This window comes from Pan troglodytes, chromosome 14, assembly GCF_028858775.2.
Source record: "Pan troglodytes isolate AG18354 chromosome 14, NHGRI_mPanTro3-v2.0_pri, whole genome shotgun sequence".
NCBI classification, from domain to species: domain Eukaryota; kingdom Metazoa; phylum Chordata; class Mammalia; order Primates; family Hominidae; genus Pan; species Pan troglodytes.
This window is the reverse complement of record NC_072412.2, coordinates 100,178,503-100,206,245: the sequence shown is the minus strand read 5'-3', so window position 1 is coordinate 100,206,245 and position 27,743 is coordinate 100,178,503. Positions and strand designations below refer to the sequence as shown.

General features: G+C 38.9%; 1 protein-coding gene across 3 annotated transcripts; it reads left to right on the top strand.

Annotated features, from left to right (window-relative positions):
* The first annotated feature begins 1,789 nt into the window (after positions 1-1,789).
* On the top strand, positions 1,790-23,980 carry TGDS (TDP-glucose 4,6-dehydratase). 3 transcript variants are annotated; one of them, XM_009427132.4, is made up of 12 exons: positions 1,790-2,043; positions 4,195-4,261; positions 5,799-5,867; positions 7,158-7,248; positions 14,801-14,943; positions 16,850-16,948; positions 18,088-18,147; positions 19,265-19,308; positions 19,883-20,048; positions 20,617-20,675; positions 21,632-21,729; positions 23,191-23,980. In XM_009427132.4, the coding sequence occupies exons 2-12, from the start codon at positions 4,205-4,207 to the stop codon at positions 23,259-23,261; spliced, it is 957 nt and encodes a 318-aa protein (XP_009425407.1). In that variant the 5' UTR covers positions 1,790-2,043; positions 4,195-4,204; the 3' UTR covers positions 23,262-23,980. The 3 variants fall into 3 exon arrangements, with proteins under 3 accessions (XP_009425407.1, XP_522697.2, XP_009425406.1); XM_522697.7 differs by having other exon boundaries at positions 1,801-2,039; XM_009427131.4 differs by having other exon boundaries at positions 1,812-2,115.
* The last annotated feature ends 3,763 nt before the right edge of the window (positions 23,981-27,743 follow it).

The window sequence follows — 27,743 nt, the reverse complement described above, 5'->3', positions numbered from 1 at the left end:
CCTAGAGTTAGCCAGATTTCATTCTGTGGCCTGCCTGGGTCAACTTGGGGAGATCATAAAGGACAGTTGGGGGAGGAGTCTGGTCAGAAAAAAACTGTACGTATCGACTGCAATATATTTTGGTCTTCATTCCATGTTGGTACATTCTTTCTAAAGGCTATAAAGCAGTTTACTGCATTTTAAAAGTTAGAAGACATTCTACACATTTAGATTATTTCCAGTGTTTCATTATTGCAAGCAATACAGCAACGAACAATTATCTATATTATACATCACGGAATTTGAGGGGGTCATAGAATATGAACATTTGAAATTTTCATATGTATTACCACTTTGCCTTGTAAAAAGGTTGTGGTATGATACTTCCACATATTCACCTGTACTGGACGTTTCCATTCGTTTTCAGCTTTGCCAAACATTATGGTGGGGGAAAAAAGATATTTATCTATTCAACAATATTTAATGGTCATTTATTCTGTGCCAAGTCTCTAAGGACATGCGATTACAGCAGAAAACAAAACAAAGCCCCTGACCTCATGGAACACTAAACAGAGGGCAGTGACATCAATGTAAATGTTGAGTGCTAGGAAGAAAAATAAAGAAGGATAAGATGATTCGGCAGGGTTGGGCAGAGGTCGCTATTTTAATTGTGGTGGTCAATAGGATGCCATTCAAGCTGAAAACGGAAGTAAGGGTAAAAACTAGGCAGACATCTGGGGAAAGACCATCAAGGTCCCGGGGAAGTAGCATGCCTGGCACATTGAATGAAGAGCAAGGAGGGTGGGGAGGCTGGGGCGGAGTGAGCAAAGGGGAGAATAGAATAAGACATCAGCGTAGGACCTAGGGTATTCCCTTTATCTTTATCATGATTGCAAGCCTTCTGCGCTGTCTGTAATAATAATATTATTATTTTTTGAGACGGAGTTTTGCTGTTGTTGCCCAGGCTGGAGTGCGATGGTGCGGTCTCGGCTCACTGCAACCTCTGCCTTCCGGGTTCAAGCGATTCTCCTGCCTCAGCCTCCCAAGTAGCTGGGATTACAGGCGCCCGCCACCACGCCCGGCTAATTTTTGTATTTTTAGTAGAGACAGGGTTTCACCATGTTGGCCAAGCTGGTCTCGAATCCTGACCTCAGGTGATCCGCCCACCTCGGCCTCCCATAGTGCTGGGATTACAGGCGTAAGCCACGGCGCCCGGCCTGAAATAATATTAACAACAGCAAAAGATCATTTTGCAGGCCAGGGACGGTGGCTCACGCCTGTAATCCCAGGACCTTGGGAGGCTGAGGCGGGAGGTTGGCTGGATCCCAGGAGTTCGAGACCAGCCTGGGCAACAGGGCGAAACCCATCTCTACCAAAAATTCGGCGGGCGTAGTGGGGCACGACTGTATTCCTAGCTACTCAGGAGGCTGAGGTGGGAGGATTGCTTGAGCCCCATTGGTCGACGCTGCAGTGAGCCGTGATCGCACCACTGCACTCCAGCCTGGGTAACAGAGGGAGACCCTGTCCCCGCCCCACTAAAAAAAAAATCATTTTTAAATTGCAACCTCCCATCTCCATCTGCAACAACTCCCCGTTCTCAGCTCAACTGATAGGTAACCTCTAGAGATGGCTGTAGTACAAGAATGAAAAAAGGTACTCATTCATAAATCTGATCCATAGTGGTGGCATTTCCGGGAAAAACGTTCCATACCCCTACCATCCACGCGACCCCAATTGCACCTGGCGGACCAGACAAGGGCGGAAAGGAGCAGCGCCTGCGCGTGGTGAGCGCGGCCCCGCCCAGCCCGCTAGTGGGCGGGCAGAAACTGGCCACAGAGCAGTCTCCGGAAGCTGCTGCTGGCTGCTCTGTTAACGTGTCCCGCGAGCGAGGCGCGTCGCAAAAGGTCGCGGCGGAACTTCCCTGCGCTTTTCAGACCATACGCTTTACGGTACTAGGCATTGCTGAGCTGGGAGATGTCGGCGGCGTGTTGGGAGGAACCGTGGGGTCCTCCCGGCGGCTTTGCGAAGCGGGTCCTGGTGACCGGCGGTGCTGGTTTCATGTAGGTAATGGCGCCGCTAGCCAAGCAGTGGCTCCCCAGAAACCCCTACCTTTTCCCGCAGCTCTGCTTGCCCTAGGTAATTTGGGTCCAGCTTTGAGGGGTCCTTATTCTGATATGGGGAGGGTCCTATTGCACGACCTGAACCAGCTTTTCTCTCTCTGGCCTGCAAAGAAGTGGTTCCTTTGAAACTGTGACTTCTTTAAAACGCCTCTTCCAAAGCTGTGTTACTCTCCGCCCTTCTGTGGCCGGAGGTGCTCACCACGTCACTCCTTGAGTGCGTGCAAGTTACCCTAAGCTGCTAACCGACTGCTTCCCACCTCCAGCCTAGAGCACCCGCACCCCACGATGGGCCCTGTACATATAGGCACCCCCAAAACGATTTGAGGACTATAATAGGACATCTATGTAATCAGCAAACTTTTACAAATCCACTGTTGACACCCTTTTCTTCCTCAGACCCACATTCGATCAGCAGCAGCAAGTCCTCTCTACTTCCAAAGTATATCCTTACGGCGACCACTTCTCACCACTTTCCCGTTTCCACCCTAGCCCATGTTTACCGTCATCTTTTGCCTAGACTGCTGCTGTAGCCTCTTGGTTGGCCATAACTGCGTCCACTCATGTTCCTTTAAAGCCGATTGCTCACATACAAGTCAGTGTTTCTTAAGTCAATCAGATCATGTTAGGAGCAGGATTTTACCTCAGTGCTTCCTGCCACACTTAAGAATAAAGCCCAAACTCTACCATATCTAGAAAACTCAAGTGCCCAAACCCTACTTTTGCAACCTGATCTGCTTTTCTGTACCTGCCATGCTTCCCCTCTTAGTTCTTGGAACACACCAAGACACACACTTATGTCTTGAGGCCTTTGCACTTGCTTCCCCTTTCCTTAGGCTGTTTGTTTGCACCACTCAATTCTGGTTTTTATTCAGATAGCACCTCAGAGAGTTCTTACCTGACCACCATATCTAAAATAGCCCCTCTCCCAACTAGCACACTTAACCTCTACCTGAAATTATATTGCGGATTTGTGTCTGCTTGTTTATTGCTTGTATCCCCACTCTAAAATGCAAACTCGATAAGGACAGAGACTACTGTTCATTCAGCACCTGGAAGAATGCCTGGCCCATTCTATAAAAGTCTTTAGTAATTGTGGAATGGATGAATGCAAGAGTAATAAACAGGAAACTCTCCCATCCTCCCCTCAAGGAACTCAGTGGCTAGTGGAAGAAGTGGGAATGTGAGGATTCCTGTTTATGGCCATTTGCACATTAAATCACCCCTTCTAATCCGACAAGTCACTTGGGGGAGAGCATCAGGCTGGCAAGTTTCACTTAATGAGAAAGAGGACTATGGGCATGAAAGGGTGATACTTGTGTGAGAGTGCGGGTCCAGGAAGGGTGCGACTTAGAAAGTGCTGTGAAAGGAATGCCGAATACAAACTTCAAGTTCATAATTTGGTCAAGGGCTCCCCTTTCCTGGGAGCCCAACATTTTAAGTATACGTGGTAAATCTGGTAGATCATTTCACTGAGATATGCCTGTGATTCCCCTTTAGGGTCCTCTGAAGCCCAGGACCCACTGTGGATATCCAACTCAGAATGGTTTCAGCTGTTATTAGCCTGGGAATCCTGGGTTTAGTCTAGAAGCCTCCTGAGGATTCTGGTTTAACATTACCAAAATCTTATACCAAGAAATAGCAATTGCAGAAGTTACTATTAAATATAGACAACTGACTATGCTCATAGTAATTTCATTTTTACATACTTATATCTGCAGTTCCTGAAAAGGCATGCTATAGGCATGTACAGTTGTGCTGACTAGCTCCCATTTATTGTTCCACTTTACTCGATACTTGTACCTGTATGGATGGCATCATTTGGTTAAACTGACTTTTTTCCCTATACCCAGAACCAGTACATTCTCTCTTCTGCATAGTCTAAATGGAGTGTAAAACTTTTGTTTATAGATACTGTTGAGAAGTTTGGTAAAAAGTTTGCATGTGTGTATATTTAGTGTAGTTATGTTTTCTGTTATCTTAGAAAAAATTAAAGTTATCTTTGAGTATTTTCCTAGTACTCAACACCTTAGGAAAATATTCAAGAGTTTAGGGAAGTTAAAGTTTTTCACTAACAAGATATACTTTTTTTCAATAGTGCATCACATATGATTGTCTCTTTAGTGGAAGATTATCCAAACTATATGATCATAAATCTAGACAAGGTGAGTTTTATAAAAATGAGCATCATGCACTGAAATTACATTTCAATTTATGTTTTCTAAAAGTACTAGAATCTTGTCATGCTGATATTTAAATTTTTTATTTAGTCATTTTAGCAATTCAGAGGCTCTGTATAGTAATGTGCTCATGCTGTATTTAATCTTATATAAAAGTTTTTGAAACCTGCATTTCTTATGTTGGTCCACAAAATAAAGTTTTTGTTTTATTTTGTTTTTTTCAGTTGCTACTTTGCAAATGGACTTTTTGGATTTTCATTCAAAAAAACTATAAGAAAAATTCATAAGGCAATTTGGTGATTATAAGCCTTAATTGGATTTTTTTTCTATTTTTTAATTGACATATCTTAGTTGTACTTGTTATGGGGCATATGGTGATGTTTTGATACATGTATACAATGTGTAATGATCAATTCAGGGTAATTGGGACATCCATCATAAGAATAACCCTTAACTCTTATGAAGCTTTGCCTGACTTGCTATTATGGACAGGAATTTTTTCTGTATCACCAATATACCAACAGTTTGAGGAATAGGTATAATGAATTATAATATGTATAACACAGGTGTAATTATTTTCAATCACTAATTCCTTTTCTGTAAGAAATGGTAAACTTCTCTAGCCACCAGTGGCTACAGGCAAATTTTGGCATGAACATTTTTTTTTTCTTTGAAATGGACTCTCACTCTGTTGCCAGGCTGGAGTGCAGTGGCACAATCTCAGCTCACTGCAACCTCCACCTCCTGGGTTCAAGCGATTCTCCTGCCTCAGCCTCCTGAGTAGCTGGGATTACAGGCACATGCCACCAAGCCCAGCTAAATTTTGTATTTTTAGTAGAGATGGGGTTTCACAATGTTGGCCAGGATGGTCTCAATCTCTTCACCTGTGGTCCGCCCTCCTCAGTCTCCCAAAGTGCTGGGATTACAGGCATGAGCCACCACCCCCAGCTAGGAACATTTTTTAAAGTAGAGATTTATGAAAAGGTTTTTGTTTTGTTTTGTTTTTTGGTACTTTGAAAAGGTAACAATTACTTGTTTTTTACTTTTAAGATGTCAGAAACTTAAAATGTGTAAAAACAGGCTGGGCGCGATGGCTCACGCTTGTAATCCCAGCACTTTGGGAGGCCGAGGCAGGCGGATCACAAGGTCAGGAGATCAAAACCATCCTGGCTAACATGGTGAAACCCTGCCTCTACTACAAAATACAAAAAATTAGCCGGTCCATGGTGGCGGGTGCCTGTAGTCCCAGGTACTTGGGAGGCTGAGGCAGGAGAATGGCGTGAACCTGGGAGGCGGAGCTTGTGCTGAGCAGAGATTGCGCCACTGCACTACAGCCTGGGCAACAGAGCGAGACTCCGTCTCAAAAAAAAATAGTGTAAAGACAGGGAGCAAACACACTTTAAGAGGACATGTTCTTGTATTGTAACCAGTAACATCTGTAGTCTTTAAAATAAATTGGTATTTGATTGGAAAAGCTAATGTCACTTTTTGTGTTGCCCCTTCTGTGCTCTCTTCTTTCAAGCTGGATTACTGTGCAAGCTTGAAGAATCTTGAAACCATTTCTAACAAACAGAACTACAAATTTATACAGGTATGAACATTTTCTTGTAACTGTACCGTGCCTCTTTAGTCATGCAGAGATTATAGTATCTTTGTACTTTACAAACTTGTGTAATGTGGGCTTGAAAAGAACACTAATTAAAGACCTTTTAAAAGATCAGGTAGTTAATTTCCAAAAGTACATGTGCTCTAGAGGATACTACTTTTGATTGACAACACATACAAAGCTACATGTGATTTTTGGTACCTTTGCAGATCTACCAGTAGCTGACTGAATTCACATGGTTTGTATTTTAGTTCCTCCCTAGTCTTTCCCTATGAAGGTTGATTGACTCTGGACGTCTCACTTTTAGACAAGTCCAAAGTATAAGCCACAGGACCAGTTCATTAATTTGCAAAGGGAAGTGTTATTGTCAAATGAAACTATTTAACTTATGTGTTTTTTAAAGTTATTCTATAAACTCTCTTTTTAACTACAAAACTTAAGGAATATACTAACAACCATTTCATAATTCTATTCTGTATGAAAGTGTTTTCTTCAGCTACTGACGAATTATCGAGAATACATATTTTTAGAATAATTAAATGTACATATAAACATTAGAAGTACCATAATTTTACTTAATTGTGATAAAATGTGTTTTCAAAATATCATTCCAGTTGTTACAGTATATTTTTTCGAGACAGAGTCTGCTCTGTCACCCAGGCTGGAGTGCAGTGGCATGATCTCAGCTCACTGCGACCCCTGTCTCCGGGGTTCAAGCAATTCTCCTGCTTCAGCCTCCCGACTAGCTGGGATTACAGGTGCCTGCTACCATGCCCAGCTAATTTTCATATTTTTAGTAGAGATGGAGTTTCACCACGTTGGCCAGGCTGGTCACAAACTCTGGAGCTCAAGTGATCTGCCCGCCTCAACTTGCCAAAGTGCAGGGATTACAGGCGTGAGCCACCACACCCAGCCTAAGATATATTTTAATAATGGTTATCTGAAAGGTTTTTTAAAAAATGCTAAAAAAAGTTTTGTATTAATATAGTGGCCTTGAGTTGGCAAAAATGTTGTGGACAACACTAGCATGGTACTTAGTAGTTGTTGGTGCTCATTAAAATATTATTTGGAAAAATAGTTTGAATTGAATATCTAATATCCTAAGATGCTGGAGAAATACATCATTGGTATCCTTGTTTGAGCACTTAGTTGAATTTTCAAGGCATTCTCTATTAAACAGGGAGGTGGGAGGTAGGGGGATGTTATAGTAAAAATGGTTATGAATGAGAGTGCTGTATGAAACCTAGGCCCTTTCATGTTTGCTTTTTCATATAGGGTGACATATGTGATTCTCACTTTGTGAAACTGCTTTTTGAAACAGAGAAAATAGATATAGTACTACATTTTGCCGCACAAACACATGTAGGTAAGCATTGTTTTATGTTACAGTTATGACTGGCAGTTCTCTCCCCGCCCTCGCCCCCCCAATACTTAACAATACTTATATTTGAAAGAGGATATATCATACTGTACTAGAAAAACAGGCCCACGGTGACTGTGTTATCCATAAACTCAGCACTTTTTAGATACTTTTATTAGCATTGCGAGGCTATATTAGTGAAATACAACCTTGACTGCTGTCTGAAAACTTGAGTTTAACCAATTCAGGATAGTGAAGGGGAGCAACGGGGAGATGGGCCGTCAACTGTATTTTTTATGTTGTTTTTCTTAAATTTTGTTGTGGGTATGCAGATGGACATTATTTATATCATTTTGTGAATTTTAGATATTTTCTAATAATTTGACAGTTTTATTATGAAATATAACATCTTCAAAAGCATTTAGAAATACAGTTAAATAATGATAATGGAGTACCCATGTATCTATCACCTGAAAAAAAGACAGAATGTTGCTGAATCCTCTTCAGTAGTAAATATTACTGCTGCCTATTACCAGATTTAAAGTTATAATTTCCTTTGTTTTTGTCTACACTTTTGTTGTCTGTATATTTATCCCTAAACAATACAGCTTAGCTTAGGCTGTTTTTAAATATATGTATATTTAATATTATATATATAAATATACTTAATATATATTAAATATATATTTTATATATATATATAATGATATGTAGAGTTTTTTTTGTTTTTTCAGAATCCATGTAGATTAATCCATGGAGTTGGATATAGATATAGTTTGTTTGTTTTCAGTGTCATAATATTCCAGTCTAAAAATGCATATATACACATACACTGTAGTTTACTTAATATACTTTATTCTTGGTGGCCATTTGGGTTCTTTACACTTTGGAGCAATTTTGAGCACTACTACCTTGAACATGTATCATGATACATAAGTATACATTACATTTGGCTATATAACAGATCATAAGATCTGCATACTTCACGTTGAGATAATGTCAAAACATGTTCCAAAGTAATTATACCAACTTCCACTCCTCCAGAAGTGTGTGACTTCCTGTTGCTCCAGATATCACCAAATCTTAGTTTTGTCAGTCTTTCCATTTTTGCCAATTTCAGTGCTGTGTAGTGGTGTCTCATGTTTCTAATTTGTATTTTCCCTGATTACTAATAAGATTAAGTACTTTTCATATGATTTTTTGTAATTTGGATTTCTCCTTTATGAAATGCCGTTGAAATCTTTTGTCCATTTTGGCCGGGTGCGGTGGCTCATGCCTGTAATCCCAGCACTTTGGGAGGCTGAGGCGGGTGGATCACGAGGTCAGGAGATCGAGACCATCCTGGCTAACACGGTGAAACCCCTTCTCCACTAAAAATACAAAAAATTAGCCGGGCGTGGTGACAGGGGCCTGTAGTCCCAGCTACTCGGGACGCTGAGGCAGGAGAATGGCGTGAACCCAGGAGACAGAGCTTGCAGTGAGCTGAGATTGCACCACTGCACTCCAGCCTGGGTGACAGAGAGACTCCGTCTTAAAAAAAAAAAAAAAGAAATCTTTTGTCCATTTTAAAATGGGATTGTTTACCTTTTTCTCATTGAAAGAGAAGTTTCAATGAGAAAAAATGGCAAGTAGAGTTTTTATATATTCAGGACACTAGTTCTTTATCATTACATATGTTACAGAGCCTTCTCTGTATGGCCTATCTTCTCACTTTTTTGACAGTGTGTTTTGATGAACAGATGTTTTCAATGTATGTTTTTTCCTTTATGCTTAATGCTTTTTCAGTTCTTAAATTCTCTCCTACCCCAAGGTCATGAAGATGTATTTTTGTATATTATCTTTTCAAAGCTTTATAATTTTGTCTTTTATGTTTAGATTTGTAATCCATCTGAAATTAATTCTTATATAACCCCAAATCATGTTTTTCCATGTGAATGCCAATTGTTCCTGTACCATTTATTGAAAAGTTCACCAGTTTCTGCCCTCCGTCATATCAAGTTTATTTTTGTATCTCTGTCTCTCTTCATTTATTTGTCTCTGCCTGTCTGATTACGCACTATATTGACGAATACAATGATTTCATGTCTGTTAAAGCAAGTCCTTCTACTTGGTTAATGATAAAAGCAGTTGTGCACTTCTACCAGCAATTTATGAGATGCTTGCCAACACTTGCTGTGTCAATTTTGTGGTTTTATTTTTCCCTGATGAAGTTAAAAACCTTTCCATTTGTTTATTGGACTATTCTCCCTCTCTTTGTTAGTATATCCTCTTTGGAAAATTTCCGTTTAAGTTTCGTGACCATTTCCTATTAGGTTGTCAGTTTTTTCCTTATAGATTTTTATAAGTCCGTTATGTATTTTGGATCCAAGCCTTTTTTTTTTTTTTGAGACAGAGTCTCACTGATTGCCCAGGCTGGAGTGCAATGGCACGATCTCAGCTCACTGCAACCTCCGCCTCCCAGATTCAAGCAATTCTCCTGCCTCAGCCTCCTGAGTAGCTAGGATTACAGGCATGCGCCACCACGCCCAGCTAATTTTGTATTTTTGATAGAGATGTTGTTTCACCATGTTGGCCAGGCTGGTCTTGAACTCCCAGCCTCAGACGAGCCACCCTCCTCAGGTGATCCACCCGTCTCAGCCTCCCAAAGTGCTGGGATTACAGGCGTGAGCCACCACGCCCAGCCTTTTCCCGTTTTCAATGGTGTCTTATTATTAGTGAAAGTTCTTAATTTCAATGTGGGTTAATTTATCTTTACCTTTTTCTTTAGGGTTAGTGCTCTTTCTGTCTTTTTTTTTTTTGAGATGTAGTGTCTTGCTCTGTCACCCAGGCTAGAGTGCAGTGGCACAATCTCGGCTCACTGCAAGCTCCGCCTCCTGGGTTCATGCCATTCTCCTGCCTCAGCCTCCCGAGTAGCTGGGACTACAGGCACCCGCCACCACACCCTTCTAATTTTTTGTATTTTTAGTTGAGACGGGGTTTCACCGTGTTAGCCTGGATGGTCTCGATCTCCTGACCTCGTGATCCGCCCGCCTCAGCCTCCCAAAGTGCTGGGATTACAGGCATGAGCCACCGCACCCGGCTCTGTCTTGATTAAGAACTCATTTCCCACCTCCAAGGTCATGGACATATTGTCTTATAATTCTTTTCTTAAAAGTTATTGTTTTTCCTTTTACATTTAGATTTCTTCCCCATACCCATATCAATTTGACTCAAAATCATTTATTGAAAAGACTTGACTTTTCCTCATTGTCAGTTTTGTCATGGGTCAAATGTTTATATATGTATGCTTTTGTTTCTCGGCTCTATTCAATTCTGTTGGTCTTTGTCTGTGCTTATACTATTATCACACTGTCTTAATTACTGTAGCTTTATAATAATTCTTTATACCAGCAAAGCAAACCTCCCACCCTGTTGTTCCAAAAAACAACATTTGACATTTGACATTGTTGTTCCAAAAAAACAATCTTTGACATTGTTGATCTTTTCTTATGCGTGTTTGTTTTCTATATAATGAATTTCTGGTCTTACCTTTATTATTTCATTATTTCTACTTTGTTTAGGCTTACTTTCTATTCTTTTTTCTAATCTTTGTGATATATTTAGCTTATTAATTTTCACCTTTTCTCTAATGTATGCATTTTAGACTATAAATTTACTTCTAAATACTGGTTTATCTGAATCCTACAGGTTTTCATATGTATTTTTTCATTATCTTTTAAGAGTTTGATTTCTTGCTGGGTACAGTGGCTAACACCTGTAATCCTAGCACTTTGAGAGGCCAAGGCAGGCGAATCACTTGAGCCCAGGAGTTCCAGACCAGCCTGGGCAACATGGTGAGACCCTGTCTCTACAAAAAATAATAATAAAAAATAAAGCCAGGCATGATGGCATGTGCCTGTAGTCCCAGCTACTTGGGAGGCTGAGGTGAGAGGATCACTTGAGCCCAAGAGGTGGCGGTTGCAGTGAGCTGAGATCGCACCCCTGCACTCCAGCCCGGGCAATAGAATGAGACCTTGTCTCAAAAAAAAAAAAAAAAAAAAAAAAAAGAATTTGATTTCTTCTTTCATCCGTGGGTTACTTAGACACGTATGTCTTAATTTCCAAACATGTATGGGTTTTCTTGTTCTTACGGAATTCTAGCTTAATTGTATGTGATTAGATAACGTACTCTATGATTGTAGTCCTTTATGCTACGACTTGCTTTTTGGCTCAGTATATGGTCACTTTCTGTAAATCGTGTGTGTATTGAAAAGAATGTTAACTTGCAAACATTGGGTTCATTGTTCTTTACACATCCATTAGGTTAAGTTGGTTAATGATGTTCTTTAAATCTCTTGTATATTTCTGGTGGATTGAACCTTTTATACTTATGAAGTGATCTTTTTTCCCCGGTGATGTGTACTGCTTTAAAATCTATTTTGTTTGACATTAATATAGCTGTGTTACTTCCTTTTTGGTTAGTATTTTCATGATACTTTTTCCATCTTTTTATTTCCAAACTTTCTCTAGTTTTATGGGTTAGCTGCATGTCTTGTAAACAACATGTATTTGGATTTTGATTTTTTTAAACCCATTCTGACCATCCTTGATATTTACCCTCAGTGTTTAGTTTGTTGCTATATTTAGATTTATTTCTACCATCTTATTGTATGCTTTCTTTTCTCACCTGTTCTGTTTCCTTGGTTGCTGCTTACTTTTTTTTAAAAAAAGAATTATTCCTTTGTAAAAAATTGTTTATTTTAAAAAAATGCTTGCTTGCTTTTTTTAAGGATTTGACTGAGGAATTTTTCTTATTCTCTTTTTCTCCCTCTACTAGTTTGGAAATTATATGTTCTGTTTGTACTCTTGGAATGGTTACTCTACAAATTACAGATGTGTAATTAGCTTATCAAAGTGTAAAGTTCATCAAAACCTTTGCCCTCTTCCCATTTAATTTCCAACTCCGTTTTTAGCTATTTTTAACTCAGTTTTTATCTGGATTTTTTTTTTTTTTTTGAGACAGAGTCTTGTTCTGTCACCTTGGCCAGAGTGCAGTGTTGTGATCTCGGCTTACTGCAACCTCTGCCTCCCAGGTTCAAGCAGTTCTCGTGCCTCAGCCTACCAAGTAGCTGGGATTACAGGCGTGTGCCACCACGCCCGGTTTATTTTTTGTATTTTGAGTAGAGACGGGGTTTTGCCATGTTGGCCAGACTAGTCTCAAACTCCTGACCTCAGGTGATCCACCCACCTGGGCCTCCCAAAGTGCTGGGATTACAGGCATTAGCCACCATGTCCTGCCTGGAATTTTAAATTGATCTTATTTTATTTTGTTTTTTTATTTCCACTAGATGACATTTTTACTATTTTATATAGTCAGTAGTCATTATATTAGGGGTTTACAAAATGATATCCTAATTATGTCATTCTTCATTTATACCTGGAATATCTACATAAAAAAAAGTTTTCCAGCCAGGCGCAGTGGCTCACGCCTGTAATCCCAGCACTTTGGGAGGCTGAGGTAGGTGGATCACCTGAGGTCAGGAGTTCAAGACCAGCCTCGCCAACATGGTGAAACCCCATCTCTAAAATACAAAAAAGTTAGCTGGGCGTGGTAGTGGGCACCTGTAACCCCAGCTACTCGGGAGGCTGAGACACAAGAATGGCTTGAACCTGGGAGGCAGAGGTGGCAGTGAACTGAGATTGCGCCACTACACTCCAGCCTGGGCAACAGAGAGAGAGAGAAAAAAAAAAGTTTTCCTTATACATTATTTGGTTACCTTGAGATTTAATTGTTATGGAAAAGCCAGGTTAAGTGCCTGATTATTTTTATTTATTTAGTAGATTTTACTATAATGAGTTGGTTTCCAAGCATCCTCGTTTTTCTTTTTTCTTAATATTGCTATGAATTTGTAGATTTTAACACATTTGATTTTTTTTGTTTTAATCATTTGCAGTTATTTTTCTTATTTATGTTCAAAATGACCCACCATTAGCCATTGAGAGTCTCTTCTAGTTGCTTCCTGAGTCCTTTTTGACATGACCTTAGCAGTCTTTGACAACCATCTAACTTTCTGGTTTGATAGGATGTTTCAGTTTTATCTTCAGTGTTTTTCCCCCTAGATCTGGAATCAGCCCTTCTGTCAGGAGCCATTGTTCCTTTTGGTGGGAAATGGTGTTTAGAGGCCACAGTCTGGGCACTGGGAGTGCTTATTAACTGATTGGACATTGTTTCAAGGCTTTTTCAGTTAACAAAACTAGGGAATATTATTTGCCTATTTACTTAAGATTAAATATGACATGGGTTTATACTGAAATGTCCAATCCACATTGAGAGTTTTTGTTTAAGTTCTTCAGTCTTTCATTTATATCATCTTTTCCATACCCTGAACACCTTGGTTCTCAACAGCACCATCCTAATTACTCATTTACTTTATTCCAAAACACACAGTGAGTCCACATTTCTTCTTTTAAGGACACCAGGTAGATCGGATTAGGACCCATCCTAAAGACCTGATTTTCACTTAATCACCTCCTTAAGAGCCCTATCTCCAAATATAGTCACATTCTGAGGTTCTGGGGGAAGGGGTTAGGCCTTAAGATGAATTATGGGGAGAACACAGTTTAGCCCATAACTCTGGGTTAGAGGGAAATGCCTATGTAATTTGACTAGATATTTCCAAGTTTCCTTCCTTAGGGAATTGTAAACATTTTACATCGTCATTGTCAGTGTACAAAGTGTCTTTTGCCTAACAGCCCCAACAACTAAGTGATTTGTCAACTTTTTGAATTTTTGCCAGTCTGATAAGTAAGAAGTGGTATCTCTGAGTTTTTAATTTGGGTTTTTCTTACTGTAAGTGACGTTGATCATCGTAATCTTAAGGATCCATTTATATTTCTTCATCTAAACTGTTTACATCTCCTACCTGTTTTACTATAGGATTGTTCTTAATTTATTTAAAGTTCTTTATAAATTGACAATACTAACCCTTTATCTCTGTAATTTCACATGGTTTTTCGCAGTTTGTCATTTTTGCCTTTTTAATTTGTTTTTAGTTTTTTAACCATGCAAAATTTTTAAATGGTCAAATTTATCAACCTCTTCCATTATTGCTTCTGGATTGTGATTCATCATTAAGGAAGTTCTTTCCGTTTCCTGGTTATAGAGGTTCAGTTCTTTTAAGGTGAATTTATGTTTAAATAACTCATTCAGCATTTATTGCTTTCAGCAGTAACAGATTGATCTTAAAAAGCGTATCCCTGTAATTCATAATTTTTTTAAATTTAAGAACATTTAAAATTTTCATGTATTATTTTTAAATTTTCTTCCTTATAGAATAAAAAACTTTTCTGCAAATTTAACACTGATAGTTTTCTGGGTTCTAAGAATTTACATGTACTATGTAATTTAGGTTTAAAGAAATCATAAATATCACTGCCTGTGTATGTTATTATTATAACTGTTGCAGCTGTGGTAAATGAAGAACAGTGACTAGTACTCTCCTTAAACCTGAGTCCATCATTTGGCATTTGTTTTATCCATTGGGTAGACTTGTTTTAGCTTTTCACTCTTTTCTTTTAGATCTTTCATTTGTACATGCCTTTGAGTTTACCTATGTTAATGTTTATGGCACTCACGTTTTGGTAAGTGCTGCTCATGAAGCCAGAGTGGAGAAGTTTATTTACGTCAGCACAGATGAAGTATATGGTGGCAGTCTTGATAAGGTGAGCTTAGGAAATGTATATTTTACCTACTTAACCATGTACCATGATACAGTTTTATTAAACCTACACTGGGCTTTTTTCATCCTCAAATTATATACACTTGTGGCACTCTTCAGAGTGTATTAGGGTTCTCTAGAGGGACACAACTAATAGAATAGATATATAAAGGGGAATTTATTAAGTATTAACTCACACAATCACAAGGTCTCACAATAGGCCATCTGCCAGCTCAGGAGCAAGGAGTGCCAGTCTGAGTCCCAGAATTGAAGAATTTGGAGTCAGATGTTCGAGGGCAGGAAGCATCCAGCATGGGAGAAAGATGTAGGCTGGGAGGCTAGGCCAGTCTAGTCTATTCATGTTTTTCTGCCTGCTTTATATTCTAGCCACTCTGGCAGCTGATTAGATGGTGCATACTCAGATTGAAGGTGGCTCTGCCTTTCCCAGCCCACTAACTCAAATGTTAATCTCCGTTGACAACACCCTCACAGACACACCTAGGATCAATACTTTGTATCCTTCAATCCCATCAAGTTGACACTTAGTGTTAACCGTCATAGAATGTTATTCCATTGTCTCCTCTGTTCAGATCAAGTGATACCTCCCCAAATGGGGAACAACAGCCTAGTCTTGGTAGAGACTTATTCATTTATTTTTTCATGCCCCAGAATTCTCTTTAGGTACAGATTTATTTGTAATTTTGCAAGAGAATTGCAGATCTCACCTTTTTGTCCCACTCTTACAAATATGGTGAATGTCATTCCATGGACCAAAGCATAAGTTAGGCTGCAGCATACTGCCTGTTCATCTTTCCCTTTCAGTCAGGAAAACATATTGGAATTTCAAGGAGACAGTGTAAAAATTCTTGTAAAAACCAAAATCTATTTTTTTTTTTTTTTGAGATGGGAGTTTCGCTCTTGTTGCCCAGGCTGGAGTGCAATGGTTCAATCTTGACTCGCCACAACCTCCGCCTCCCAGATTCAAGCAATTCTCCTGCCTCAGCCTCCCGAGTAGCTGGGATTGCAGGCATGCACCACCATGCCCAGCTAATTTTGTAGTTTAGTAGAGATGGGGTTTCTCCATGTTGGTCAGGCTGGTCTCGAACTCCTGACCTCAGGTGATCCGCCTGCCTCGGCCTCCCAAAGTGCTGGGATTGTAGGTATGAGCCACTGTGTCCAGCCTTAGAATCTATTTTTTAAAATAAATCATGCGTAAATATTACACTTTTTAGGCAAAGGAGACTCCATTGTCTAATCTATAATTTTTATAATTGGTGTCTGCAGTGACCTCATTTTGTTTATTTTATTATTTATGAATTTACTTATTTTACCAAGACACGTACATAGTGAAAATCAAATAGTCTGAAAAGACTTACACTGAGAAAAAGTAAACCTTGACCACTTCTCAATTTTCAATTCTGCTTCCAAGAAGTAACCATTTTTCAATTCCCTGCAATTTTTATCAGGTAAACTTCTTTCTTCATGCACCCTGCCACCCTACATCAGATCCAACACAGTAGCCAGAGTGATTTTTAAAATGTAAGTCAGACCTGGCATTACTCTGCTCAAAATCAGTCATTGTTTTACGGTGGCCTTCAAGGGTTTGGCCTTCCTCTAGCTTTCTGACCTCCTCTCCCACTATCTCTCGCCTCACATCAGCCTTCCTGTAATTCCTTTGGACACGCTTCTGTCTCAAGGCCCTTACACTTGCTGTTCTCTCTCTCTGCTATATAGGATTGTTGTGCACGTTAAAGAAATTACCACATGTCCTTGGGAAAACACCAGGCACATAGGATTTAAGAAGTGGCTTTTAAAATTTGGTGATTGACATTTCAAGTTTTAACATATGCTCTGATTTCTATACTTAAAATATGCATACCACTTTTTAAAATATATATTTTTTAAAATAGGAATTTGATGAATCTTCACCCAAACAACCTACAAATCCTTATGCATCATCTAAAGCAGCTGCTGAATGTTTTGTACAGTCTTACTGGGAACAATATAAGGTAAGAACTGATGGCAGAAACTCTTGAAACATTTTCCTTTGGACTTAAGTGTTAAAACTCCAAGTCAGCTTTTTTTTTTTTCTTTTTTTCAAAAGATTTTTAAGTTTTCTATTTATTGTTCGGAGACAGTTGCAATCTGACACTCAGGCTGGTCTCGAACTCCTGACCTCAAGTGATCTGCCCACCTCGGCCTCCCAGAGTGCTAGGATTACAGGCGTGAGCCACGCCCAGCCCAAGTCAGCTTTTAGCAGCATGCTTAGAGTAGAAGGCATAGATTGAGAAAATTTACATATTATGGAATTTTAAAAACGAATTTCCTCTATTGTGTGGATAAATTAGGGCCGACCTCTTCGTATTCAGTTCATCATTAAAGGAATAACTTGAATCTTGAATATACATTTTTTTTTCTATTTCAGTAATAGGTAGAGTGTTACAGCTATAGTCAGAATGAGGTTGGAGTCCTATGAGTAGAAGAAGACAGAGGGAAGACAGATCCCCTTTCTGCCATGTGCTTCTGTCTGCATGATTTGGCTTTCGTGGCTCCTCATGAGTGGGAAGTAGACTTGCCCCTGGTGGCTCTTACAGTGTCAGTATGGGAGCCTTACCCCATATGAATCCTCACCTTGAATCTCCTACATTTGGCTTCCCACTGCTCTTTGTGAGTTTTTAGGGACTGGGTCAGAGAGGCAAGCCTTGGAATTCCTAAAGATTCCCTCACCATTTGAGTTCTGGTGGCATCAGTCCTTTTCACTTTCATAGTAGCTCTTTTTATTTGTAGGGATTGGTACAATGAAGAGAGCCACCTTAAGAGTCCTTGAGGTGGTCTTTAAAATAATCCACTGGAAAGTTCTTCAGTGTTTTGCTATCAGTCAGACTTATAAACCGGTGCCATCTGTGTTTATCTTCTTGTACTAATAAAAGAATATTCCTCTTCTTTCTTTTGGAACCTCTGCCTTTATCTGAATCCTATTCTCTCCTTTTTAGAAACCTTACGTTAGAAAAAAATCTCTTCCCTTTGACCTTAAGGTGTGTGGAATTATTTAGGCAAAGGTGCCCATATTTTGAAATTCTGCTTATCTTTAAAATAATCATTATTATTAGACCTTTTTAAAAGCCTTAATGTTGGATATTCTTTTAAGTTTCCAGTTGTTATCACAAGAAGCAGTAATGTTTATGGACCACATCAATATCCAGAAAAGGTAAATTTTACTTCTTAATTTATGGTGTTTTTCAGTGATTGTAACTTCTCATTGTTTGAAATAACCTCTTTTCAGTTATTTGTCTAAAATAATATGTTGTAAATTATACATAATTTTATATGCTGTATAACACCACTTGCAGATTCCTTCAGACTTAGAGTTTGAAGACTTGAGTTTTAAGTCCCAGGCTGGCTGACACTCACCAGCTGGCTTCACCACTTAGCAGGGATTTTGAAGGATCCACTGAGAATGATATATGTGAAAATACCTTGTACTTTTAAAGACTCTAAAGCACTATAGAATACTTCTACCTCTACTGTCACACTGCAGTTGACTCCCTGTTTGCAGTCAGACCAGTATGTCAGGGTATACAGAAAGTCAAAAGCTAGCTAGATAGTGATGCAAGAAGCTTGTATACATTAACTGTCTTAGTGTCAGCTGGCTAACTGTGCCTCAACTCATCTTTATTGTGTAGGCATGAATATCTTCCAGAAAGTACTACAAGTAATGAATAAAAAATGTAGTTTAGAGGCTGAAAATGCCTGTGCAGTTGGCTCTATATCATCAAGCCTGATTTTATATAACTTCGGCTACTCTGCCTAAATTTGGAGACTGGGTTTTCTTGCTTCCCAGTTGGTTGCATTGATCTGTTTGCCCAAAGGAAAGGGCCATGTCATGACCTGCAGGTATTAATATTTACTTTGCTTAATTTAAGTTTTCTTTGAATCCAAGAGCACTGGAATTTACTTTCTATAAATTCCTGAAGCACTTAATGCATAGGTGCTATATGTAAAGCAATAAGTAAGATACAAATATCTGCCCTTATGAAGTCAGCACAAAGGTGAGCTTTTTGATGAGACCAACTGTCTGATGAAGACTTTTTCTGCATTTTTCCCCTATTTAGATCATTTTATCTTCAAGTAACCTGTCTTTATGAAATAGCAAACTAGTTCTTTTACATATCAAATACTATAGTAGGTTTTTTAATAAACTGATAAAAATAATTAGAAGCAATCCATATGCATATTTCTTAATAATCTTTTAATTTTGGTATGAGTTCAGATTCATACTAATGAGTAAATATCCAGTCTGAAATGATATTTAAATATTCTTTTAGGTTATTCCAAAATTTATATCTTTGCTACAGCACAACAGGAAATGGTATGTTATTATTACCTTTTTACCCATATGCTTTTCTGGTATGTTAGAGTATTTGGTGACACTTTCTTAAATATCATAAAGTCTTAAAGGCCATAGAATTGAATGTCCCACTAAATTTAAGAATCATTTCTCCAGTGTAATAGTTTTTAAAATAATCTGTATCTTATTTTTATAATTGTTGAGATAATTTCAGATCTTAATGACCTATCATAGAACTTTGAATTATAGCATTAAAATTTGAAATCTATTTTTATATAATTTTACTTTCTCAAAGGACTTATTTAATTCATAGAACTGTAGATATTTCTTTAAAATGAACTTATGACATAAAATTGAATACACATTTCACAGGGGTCACTAATATGTTTGCCACTTTCCTACTGAGTCCCCTCAGAAGGTTTGGAGATTAAGAAATATGAACAAAATTTAGAAAAGCTACGAGAATTTGTATTTCCAGTAAAGATTCTGGGATCCCCATGGGAATTAGCTTCTCTGGAGTTGTAGTACCCAGTCAATGCTTTAGGAGAGTTTACCTTTTTACACTTTATGATTTCACTTCGTTTAATCTCTTTAGTTGCATTCATGGGTCAGGGCTTCAAACAAGAAACTTCCTTTATGCTACTGATGTTGTAGAAGCATTTCTCACTGTCCTCAAAAAAGGGAAACCAGGTGAAATTTATAACATCGGAACCAATTTTGAAATGTCAGTTGTCCAGCTTGCCAAAGAACTAATACAACTGGTATGTATCTGTTTTAAAAGGTTGGTATTTTCAAAATTGTTAGTGGCAGTGACCATTAGTCAAAATCAGAAGCGTACAGCTTACTTAATTTAAAAGTAAGCAAGTAGAAAATCAAATTAATGATTATGTGTACCATATGTGTCTTAAGTTGTATCACCTATTTAGTAACAGCTTTTCAGGAAAAAATAATTCACTAAATGTGCATTCCCTAATTATATTTCTGCATAAGTCATTTGCAGAAATATAAAATTGTGTCTTAAAACAAGTAACAGTGATATATAAAATAATTACATTAGTAGTTATGAATGTCCATATATATTAGGGGACATCAATTTTAAATCTTAGTTTAATAGAGGAACTGAATAATAACCAAAATCCAATGTGTATATCTGAGCTTCAGATGGAATTTAGGTTATAAAGTATAGAAAGTGTTACTAAAATGATGTTCATTTTAGCTGTCTTCCCTGCTATGAGGCAGTTGTTTTCTTTTTAATCAGCCATTAAATACTATTGTTATTCTCTGATCTCATTTTATAATTTGACTCAAAAGCTTTCTCCATTTTGACAGATCAAAGAGACCAATTCAGAGTCTGAAATGGAAAATTGGGTTGATTATGTTAATGATAGGTGAGTAACAAGTTAAAACCTTGGGGAAAGGTTGTGAAATCTTAGGTACTTATAAAATTATAAAATATGTGGACTTGACCAATAACTAGTTTATCTGTTTTGAATTTTCTGGTAAAACATTTTTTTCATAATCTAAGTACCATACAAATTAAGTATAGCATTATTACTTACTAGCTATGTGACTTAAAAAACTATTGACCCTTTCTAAGTCTGAAGTTTCAAACCTCCAGTGTGAAATAGGGATAATAACATCTTTTTTTTTTTTTTGGAGACAGAATCTCACTCTGTTGCCAGGCTGGAGTGCAGTGGCGCAATCTCGGCTCACTGCAATCTCCGCCTTCCCAGGTTCAAGCAGTTCTCCTGCCTCAGCCTCCTGAGTAGCTGGGACTACAGGCACACGCCACTACGCCCAGCTAATTTTCGTATTTTTAGTAGAGACGGGTTTGCACCATGTTGGCCAGGATTGTCTCGATCTCTTAACCTCGTGATCCGCCCTCCTCGGCCTCTGAAAGTGCTGGGATTACAGGCATGAGCCACCTTGCCTGGCCAATAATAACATCTTTCTTATAAAAGTATTCTAACACTTATTTATAATGTATATGAAATACCTGACCCACAGCCTGGCATACGAGTTCTAATAAGTCTTTGTGTATTTGTTTATTTAGTCATTGAACATTTGTTGAGTTTTTTGGATGTGTCAGGTACTTCACTTATATCTAGATCGTGGCTGAAACAAGAAGACAAGACACAGAGAGGGTTAGGCACCTGGCATTATGGGTGACTTTTTTTTTAAAATATATACTTGATTTTACAGACTTTCTGCAGAAAACCTATTGGGAATTTTTGTAAAGAGAAAAGTTGGGTTGTGGTAAAAATGCATAAACACATATCTCCTAATATCTAAACTTGTAAATATATATCTACAATATTATTTTAAATCTGTTTTGTTTTCCAAGACCCACCAATGACATGAGATACCCAATGAAGTCAGAAAAAATACATGGCTTAGGATGGAGACCTAAAGTGCCTTGGAAAGAAGGAATAAAGAAAACAAGTATGTTTTGAATTAATCATTTTGGGGGCAAGTCAGAAAAATTTAAAGGAAAAATAACTTATTTCCAGAACATTATACAAACCAGTGGAATATTGTGTGGAATCATTCGTACTTTTCAAATTGCCACATTTCATATATTTCTAGTAGCAGTCCTGTGTTTCCTAAGCATCTTGAATTTTATAAACCAACTTCTGATCAATCTTCACATATCTTGTTAGCATTAATCAAATACCTATATTATTTATTCTGAGGTACATATTTTTTCACTTTCTTCACATTCCTAAAAGGTATGTATTTTTATAATCACTGGTGTCTTATAATTATTATTGTAGCTTTTTTCTTTTTTACGTGTATGTAAAATAATGATCCATCAGTGGCATCTTAGAGTTGGTGAAATATAGATGCAGTTTTTTTTGTGTCTTGAGGCTTTTTATATTGAAACCAACAAAGGAAATAAATTTAGTATGTGCAGAAAAATCTATTAAAATAAGTGCATATAAAGTCTGTGTATACATGTTAAAGCTGTATTTAGAAATGTATTCATGAGAAAAGCTCTACCCAGATGTAGAAAAAAAAGTTTTGATTCAGAGCTTGAAATACAAATACTTAAGTCAAATATTAAGAAACAAAAAATAATTTAAAACTATCAGATTTCTTTAAAAAAGCTTTTACTGATAGTATAGCAATATAAAATAATTTCACATATTAATAGAAGGAAGGTGCTGGGCATAGTGGCTCACATCTGTAATCCCAGCACTTTGGAGACCAAAGTGGGAGGATCACTTGAGGTCAGGAGTTCAGGACCAGCCTGGGAAATATAGCGAGACCCTGTCTCTACAAAAAGTAAAAAATTCAGCGAGGCATGGTGGCACATGCCTGTAGTCCTAGCTATTTAGGAGGGTGAGGTAGGAGGATCTCTTGAGCCCAGGAGTTTGGGCCTATAGTGAACTACAATTGCACCACTACACTCTAGTCTGGGTGACAGCGAGACCCCATCTCTTAAAAAAAAAAAAAAAATGCAAGGAAGTTCACATCAACTCATTGTGCCTCTCATGCAGTGTTACCATATTTATACGACTAAACACTGTATTATACTTTTTTATATAAAATAACTTTAAAACCAGGGCAGATGACTTATTTCCCACACCCCAAATTCCTTAAAATCAGAATCTTAAATATTTATACCAAGTTCAGTATTGAATGACTTTAGAAGTTAAAAAGAAAAAAATGGTTGATTTTTAATCATAAATTTTTTAGGTGATTTAAATGTCTTCTGATTGACTTCATTGTTAAGTTCAAAATCAAATTGTTTACATCATTAGTCAGCCCTTGTCTGCTGCTTAGCTGGTTGGTGGGCAAGACTTAGCTAGCAGGAACTCAGTAAATGTTGGTTAACTGATGTTTAGTTTTTCTTTCTTTTCTTTTTTTTTTTTTTTTTTGTCTTTTGTTTTTTCCTATTAGTTGAATGGTACAGAGAGAATTTTCACAACTGGAAGAATGCGGAAAAGGCATTAGAACCCTTTCCGGTATAATCACCATTTATATAGTCGAGACAGTTGTCAAAGAAGAAAGTTATCCTACCTCGCCAAGTGGTATGAAATTAAGCGACCAATTGAAGTGCACTCTTTTCTTTTGGAATTAGATTCATGACTTTCTGTATAAAATTCAAATGCAGAATGCCTCAATCTTTGGGAGAGTTTCAGTACTGGCATAGAATTTAAATGTCAAAATTCTTTCTGAAACCCTTTCTCCTAGAAACTAGGAAATAATAGGTGTAGAAGACTCTCCCTAAGGGTAGCCAGGAAGAAGTCTCCTGATTCGGACAACCATGAGGGGTAGTGGTGCTAGGCAGATGGCAACCTTCACTGGTTTTGAACTCAGTGCCTGAGAAAGTCTCTGAAATGTTCGTTTTTAGGCAATATAGGATGTCTTAGGCCCTAATTCACCATTTCTTTTTTAAGATCTGATATGCTATCATTGCCTTAATAATGGAACAAAATAGAAGCATATCTAACACTTTTTAAATTGATAATTTTGTAAAATTGATTACGTTGAATGCTTTTTAAGAGAAGGGTGTAAAGTTTTTATATTTTCACAATTAACATATGTAAAACCTTGTATCAGAAATTTATCATGTGTTTACTGTTTAAAATGATTTTATTTATAAAATTATCAGTATCTAATGTAGAATATTGCTTTTTAAAATAATGTTTTTATTTTGCTGTAGAAAAATAAAAAAAATTTGATTATATATTTTTAATCCTTCTTTGCCCTAAAGACTTTAAGATGACTTGAAAAAGTAACGGATTGGCTATTGGGTTGAGAAAGGGAAAAGAAACTGGGTGGCCCTCTATTAAGAATGCAGATTTTGGTATGGAGGCATCATAATTCCTCATTAGAAAGTCTTACACTTTAAAAATACCCTTAAATACCAGCCTCCCACTGTGCTTAGGGATCCCCGAGTCCATACCTCTTCTATTCATTTTCTCCAATTTCCCCTTTCTGGAGAGAAAGAGAGGGAAGACAGGTGTGTCAGTTGAGTCTTACAGGAAGCAGATGCAGAGAGAAAGTAATGACTATAATGATAAAAGAAGGAGGAAGCAAAATTGGGCAGGCTGTGCGGGCAGAAAGGCAAACCCAACCCATGTGGAGAAAATGTCTATTGTGAGAATCAGCTACTAGCCCTTTCACAGTGGAAAGGGCCCAGTGGAGTTCATGTCCCACCAGGTAGCTGGTGGGTTTCCTTGAAGAATAGTGCCATATTGGGGGCTCAGTATTTGTCTCTGTTGCCAGCAGGTTGGATATTCACAGGTGACAATAGCTAATTGGCTGTGGTAAGTGAGAATTCATGCTGTGGGTCCCAAGAGTAGGGACCATCTGTACAGTGAGGCCTATTCCATTCAGGTGCCCATCATGGTAGTTCTGGGGTGGCTGATGATGAAAGCTGGCTAAAGTTAACTGACCAAGTCATTTTATCTACTGGGTGGTTCAGTGCCTCTTGCTGTGGTGGTTGCTTTCTAGTGAGTGTTAACATGGAATACACAGATCTTCACACTCCCCACCCTCTCCCATAGATAGGCCTATCCACGCTTCTCCAACCTTTACTTCCTTGTTTCCTGCTCCTCTAGACTTTTTCCTTCTAAGCCCCAAAGTAGCTAGCCAGGCTACTGGTCATGACTAAATGTATATTCTCACCACAGGTCACTACTATACATAGTGCATGAGCAGGGATACTACTTGAAGCTTTTTTCTTGGAAAGGTTTTCTCTTTCCACATTCTTTTTAAGGCCACCCCTGCATGGTTTTCAGGCAACCACCCTCCATTTTTGGCTTGCACCCACAGAACAGGCCAATCCATCTATAAACTAAGATCAACTTTTCTTCTCCTTTCAGTTGGTTGTATGGGACCCTCTATATGGCCACAGGTATAAAGAACTAAGGTGGTGACATGGGATTCTGGCCTACCTGCTCTTACAACTTACTTGTGCTCTCCCATTCTGCTCATGCTCGATCCCAGATGTGCCATTTCCATCTTCCAGTGGACTGCTGCTGGCTCTACCTGACTCTGAGTGGGTGGGCACATTACTCTGCTAGAACTGCCATAACAGAATATCAGAGACTGGGTAGCTTCTACAACATAAATTAATTTTCTCACAGATCTGGAAGCTAGAAGTCCAAGGTCAGGATCAAGGTGTTGGCAGGGATGGTTTCTTCCGAGGCCTCTCTGGGCTTGCAGGTGGCCATCATCTGTCCTCACATGATCTTTACTCTGTGTCTAAATTTTCTCTTCTTATAAGGACACCAGTCATACTGGATTAGAGTGTATTTTAAAGATCTCATTTTAATATACCTCTTTAAAAACTTTGTTTCTAAGTATAGTCACTTTCTGAGTTACCAGGGGTTAGTACTTCAACATAAGAATTTGGGGGAGACACATTTCAGCCCTTAACAGTGGGTCCAAGTGAACTTAGTACATATGGACAGTTCTAGATGCATGGTCATTTGGTGTCTTGTCGTCAAGTATTCTGGGTCTACCATGGCACAGTAATTTATTTTCCGAAGGCATGATTCTCCACTGAGCCTGAAATGGTCTCTCCCAGGTGTAACCATGGGACCTGCATAGTTATTCTCCACTGGGGCTCACCATAAAACCCACACTACATCTGTCTCTACCACTGACACCACCAACACCATAGGGTTTACCACATCATATAGCCCAAGTGGCAGGAATGCTTACACCCCAGCTTGGACCTGCTGCAGACCTCTTTCCCGCCCCAGACCCCTCAAAGCTGGCAGCCTTTTCTGTCGCTCAGTATATAAGCTGGAGCAGTATCCCTAAGTGTGGAATGTGTTCCCTCCAGAACCCAAAGCCACACTCTGTGTTTCCTTCTCTGAGGAAGGGGATATAAGATAAAGCAGTTTGACTTTTACTTGGAGGGCATGTCCTGGCACACCTTGATTGTTTGACTCCTAAAAACTTTACTGAAATCACAAGTCCTTGAATCTTCATCAGGTTTTATCTCCCACCTTCTGGGGTGAATGTGAATTACCAAAGCCATCAGGGTGCTAGCCACCTTTGCTAATTCTGCCTGATCAGTATGACACCATCAATGTGATAGATCACTGTGACATTCTGCAGGATGTTCAGGACACCCGAGTCTCTTAGGAGAGCAGAACTTACATAGCCCTAAGGTGAAACCGCAAATGCTCCTGGTTTCTGATCGTCATGGTTGAGATGGAAAAGAACACATACAGCAAATCAGTGGCTGGATACTATGTTCCAGGGTCTTTCTAATCCACTTCAGCAAAGAAGATGCCACATAAGCACAGCAGCTGCCATCAGAACCTGGTATATAAGTTTGGATATTTGTCCCCGTGCAAATCTCATGTTGCATTGTAATCCCTAGTGCTGCAGGCAGGGCCTGGTGGGAGGTGTTTGGGTCATGGAGGAGAATCCCTCATGCTTGACATTGTCTTCAAGATAGTAAGTACTTGTGAGATCTGGTTGTTCAAAAGTGTGAGACACCTACCCCCCATCCCCGCTACTGCCTCTCTCTCTTGCTCCTGCTTTCACTGTGATGTGCCTGCTCCCAATTTGCCTTCCGGCATGGGTAAAAGCTCCCTGAGGCCTCCCCAGAAGCCAAGGGATGTCAGCGCCGTGATTGTACAGCCTGCAGAACCGTGAGCCAATTAAACCTCTTTTCTTATAAATTACCCAGTCGCAGGTATTTCTTTACAGCAGAGCTGCTCCTTAATTGAGCTGGCCTTGACTGCAGTCATTTCACCAGGATCTACCCAGTTCTAGCAGTGGCCAGACTGGTGAATTAAACGGAGCTTTGGTGGGGGCCTCTCTGTAACCTTGAGATCCTCAAGGGTGGCATCATCTTCACCTCCTCCAAGGTGTGATTTTGTGTTTTAAATTGAGACGAGGGTCTCACTATGTTGCCCAGGCTGGTCTCGAACTCCTGCACCCAAGTGATCCTCCTGCCTTGGTTCTAAAGTATTGGGTCATGGCGGCGAATCCCTCTTGGCTTCTTGACACTGTCTTTGCGATAGTAAGTTCTCATGCGATCACTGCTCCCAGCTGTGATTTTGTTTTTGATTTACTATCTCAGCCAGGCCAGAGGCCCAGCTGAGGTAGGTTTGTTAAGTTTGCTTCAGCCAAGGTTAGGGCGCTGGTTGGGAAAATCTAGGACCCTGACACAAAGATGAGACTGTCTGAGTGGATTCCTTTAAAGATGTCTGCAGCTTTTAAACTATTAAATACTGAGTTTGGTCTTGGGCTTCTTCTATTCTCCTACCTCATGATAAGGCCCTCACACTTAGTTGTCACTTATTTCTTGTTCTTAGCTTTTCATTACCCTTCTGGAGGACATCAGTACAACTTATTAACAATTCCACTGCCCTTGTAAGACGTGTTCTCCTGAGCTTTTCAAGTGCCTGAATTATTGCAGTAAGCAGGGCAGGGTGGTCCCCTTCCAAAGAACATTCCCCCCAAGTCACCACCATGAAAGT

Excerpts from the sequence above, each read along its gene's own strand:
- TGDS (XM_522697.7), top strand. The coding sequence starts at position 1,954 with ATGTCGGCGGCGTGTTGGGAGGAACCGTGGGGTCCTCCCGGCGGCTTT. Across the intron at positions 5,868-7,157 it reads AGAACTACAAATTTATACAG|GGTGACATATGTGATTCTCA; the intron begins GTATGAACATTT and ends TTTTTCATATAG. Across the intron at positions 21,730-23,190 it reads AGAAGGAATAAAGAAAACAA|TTGAATGGTACAGAGAGAAT; the intron begins GTATGTTTTGAA and ends TTTTCCTATTAG.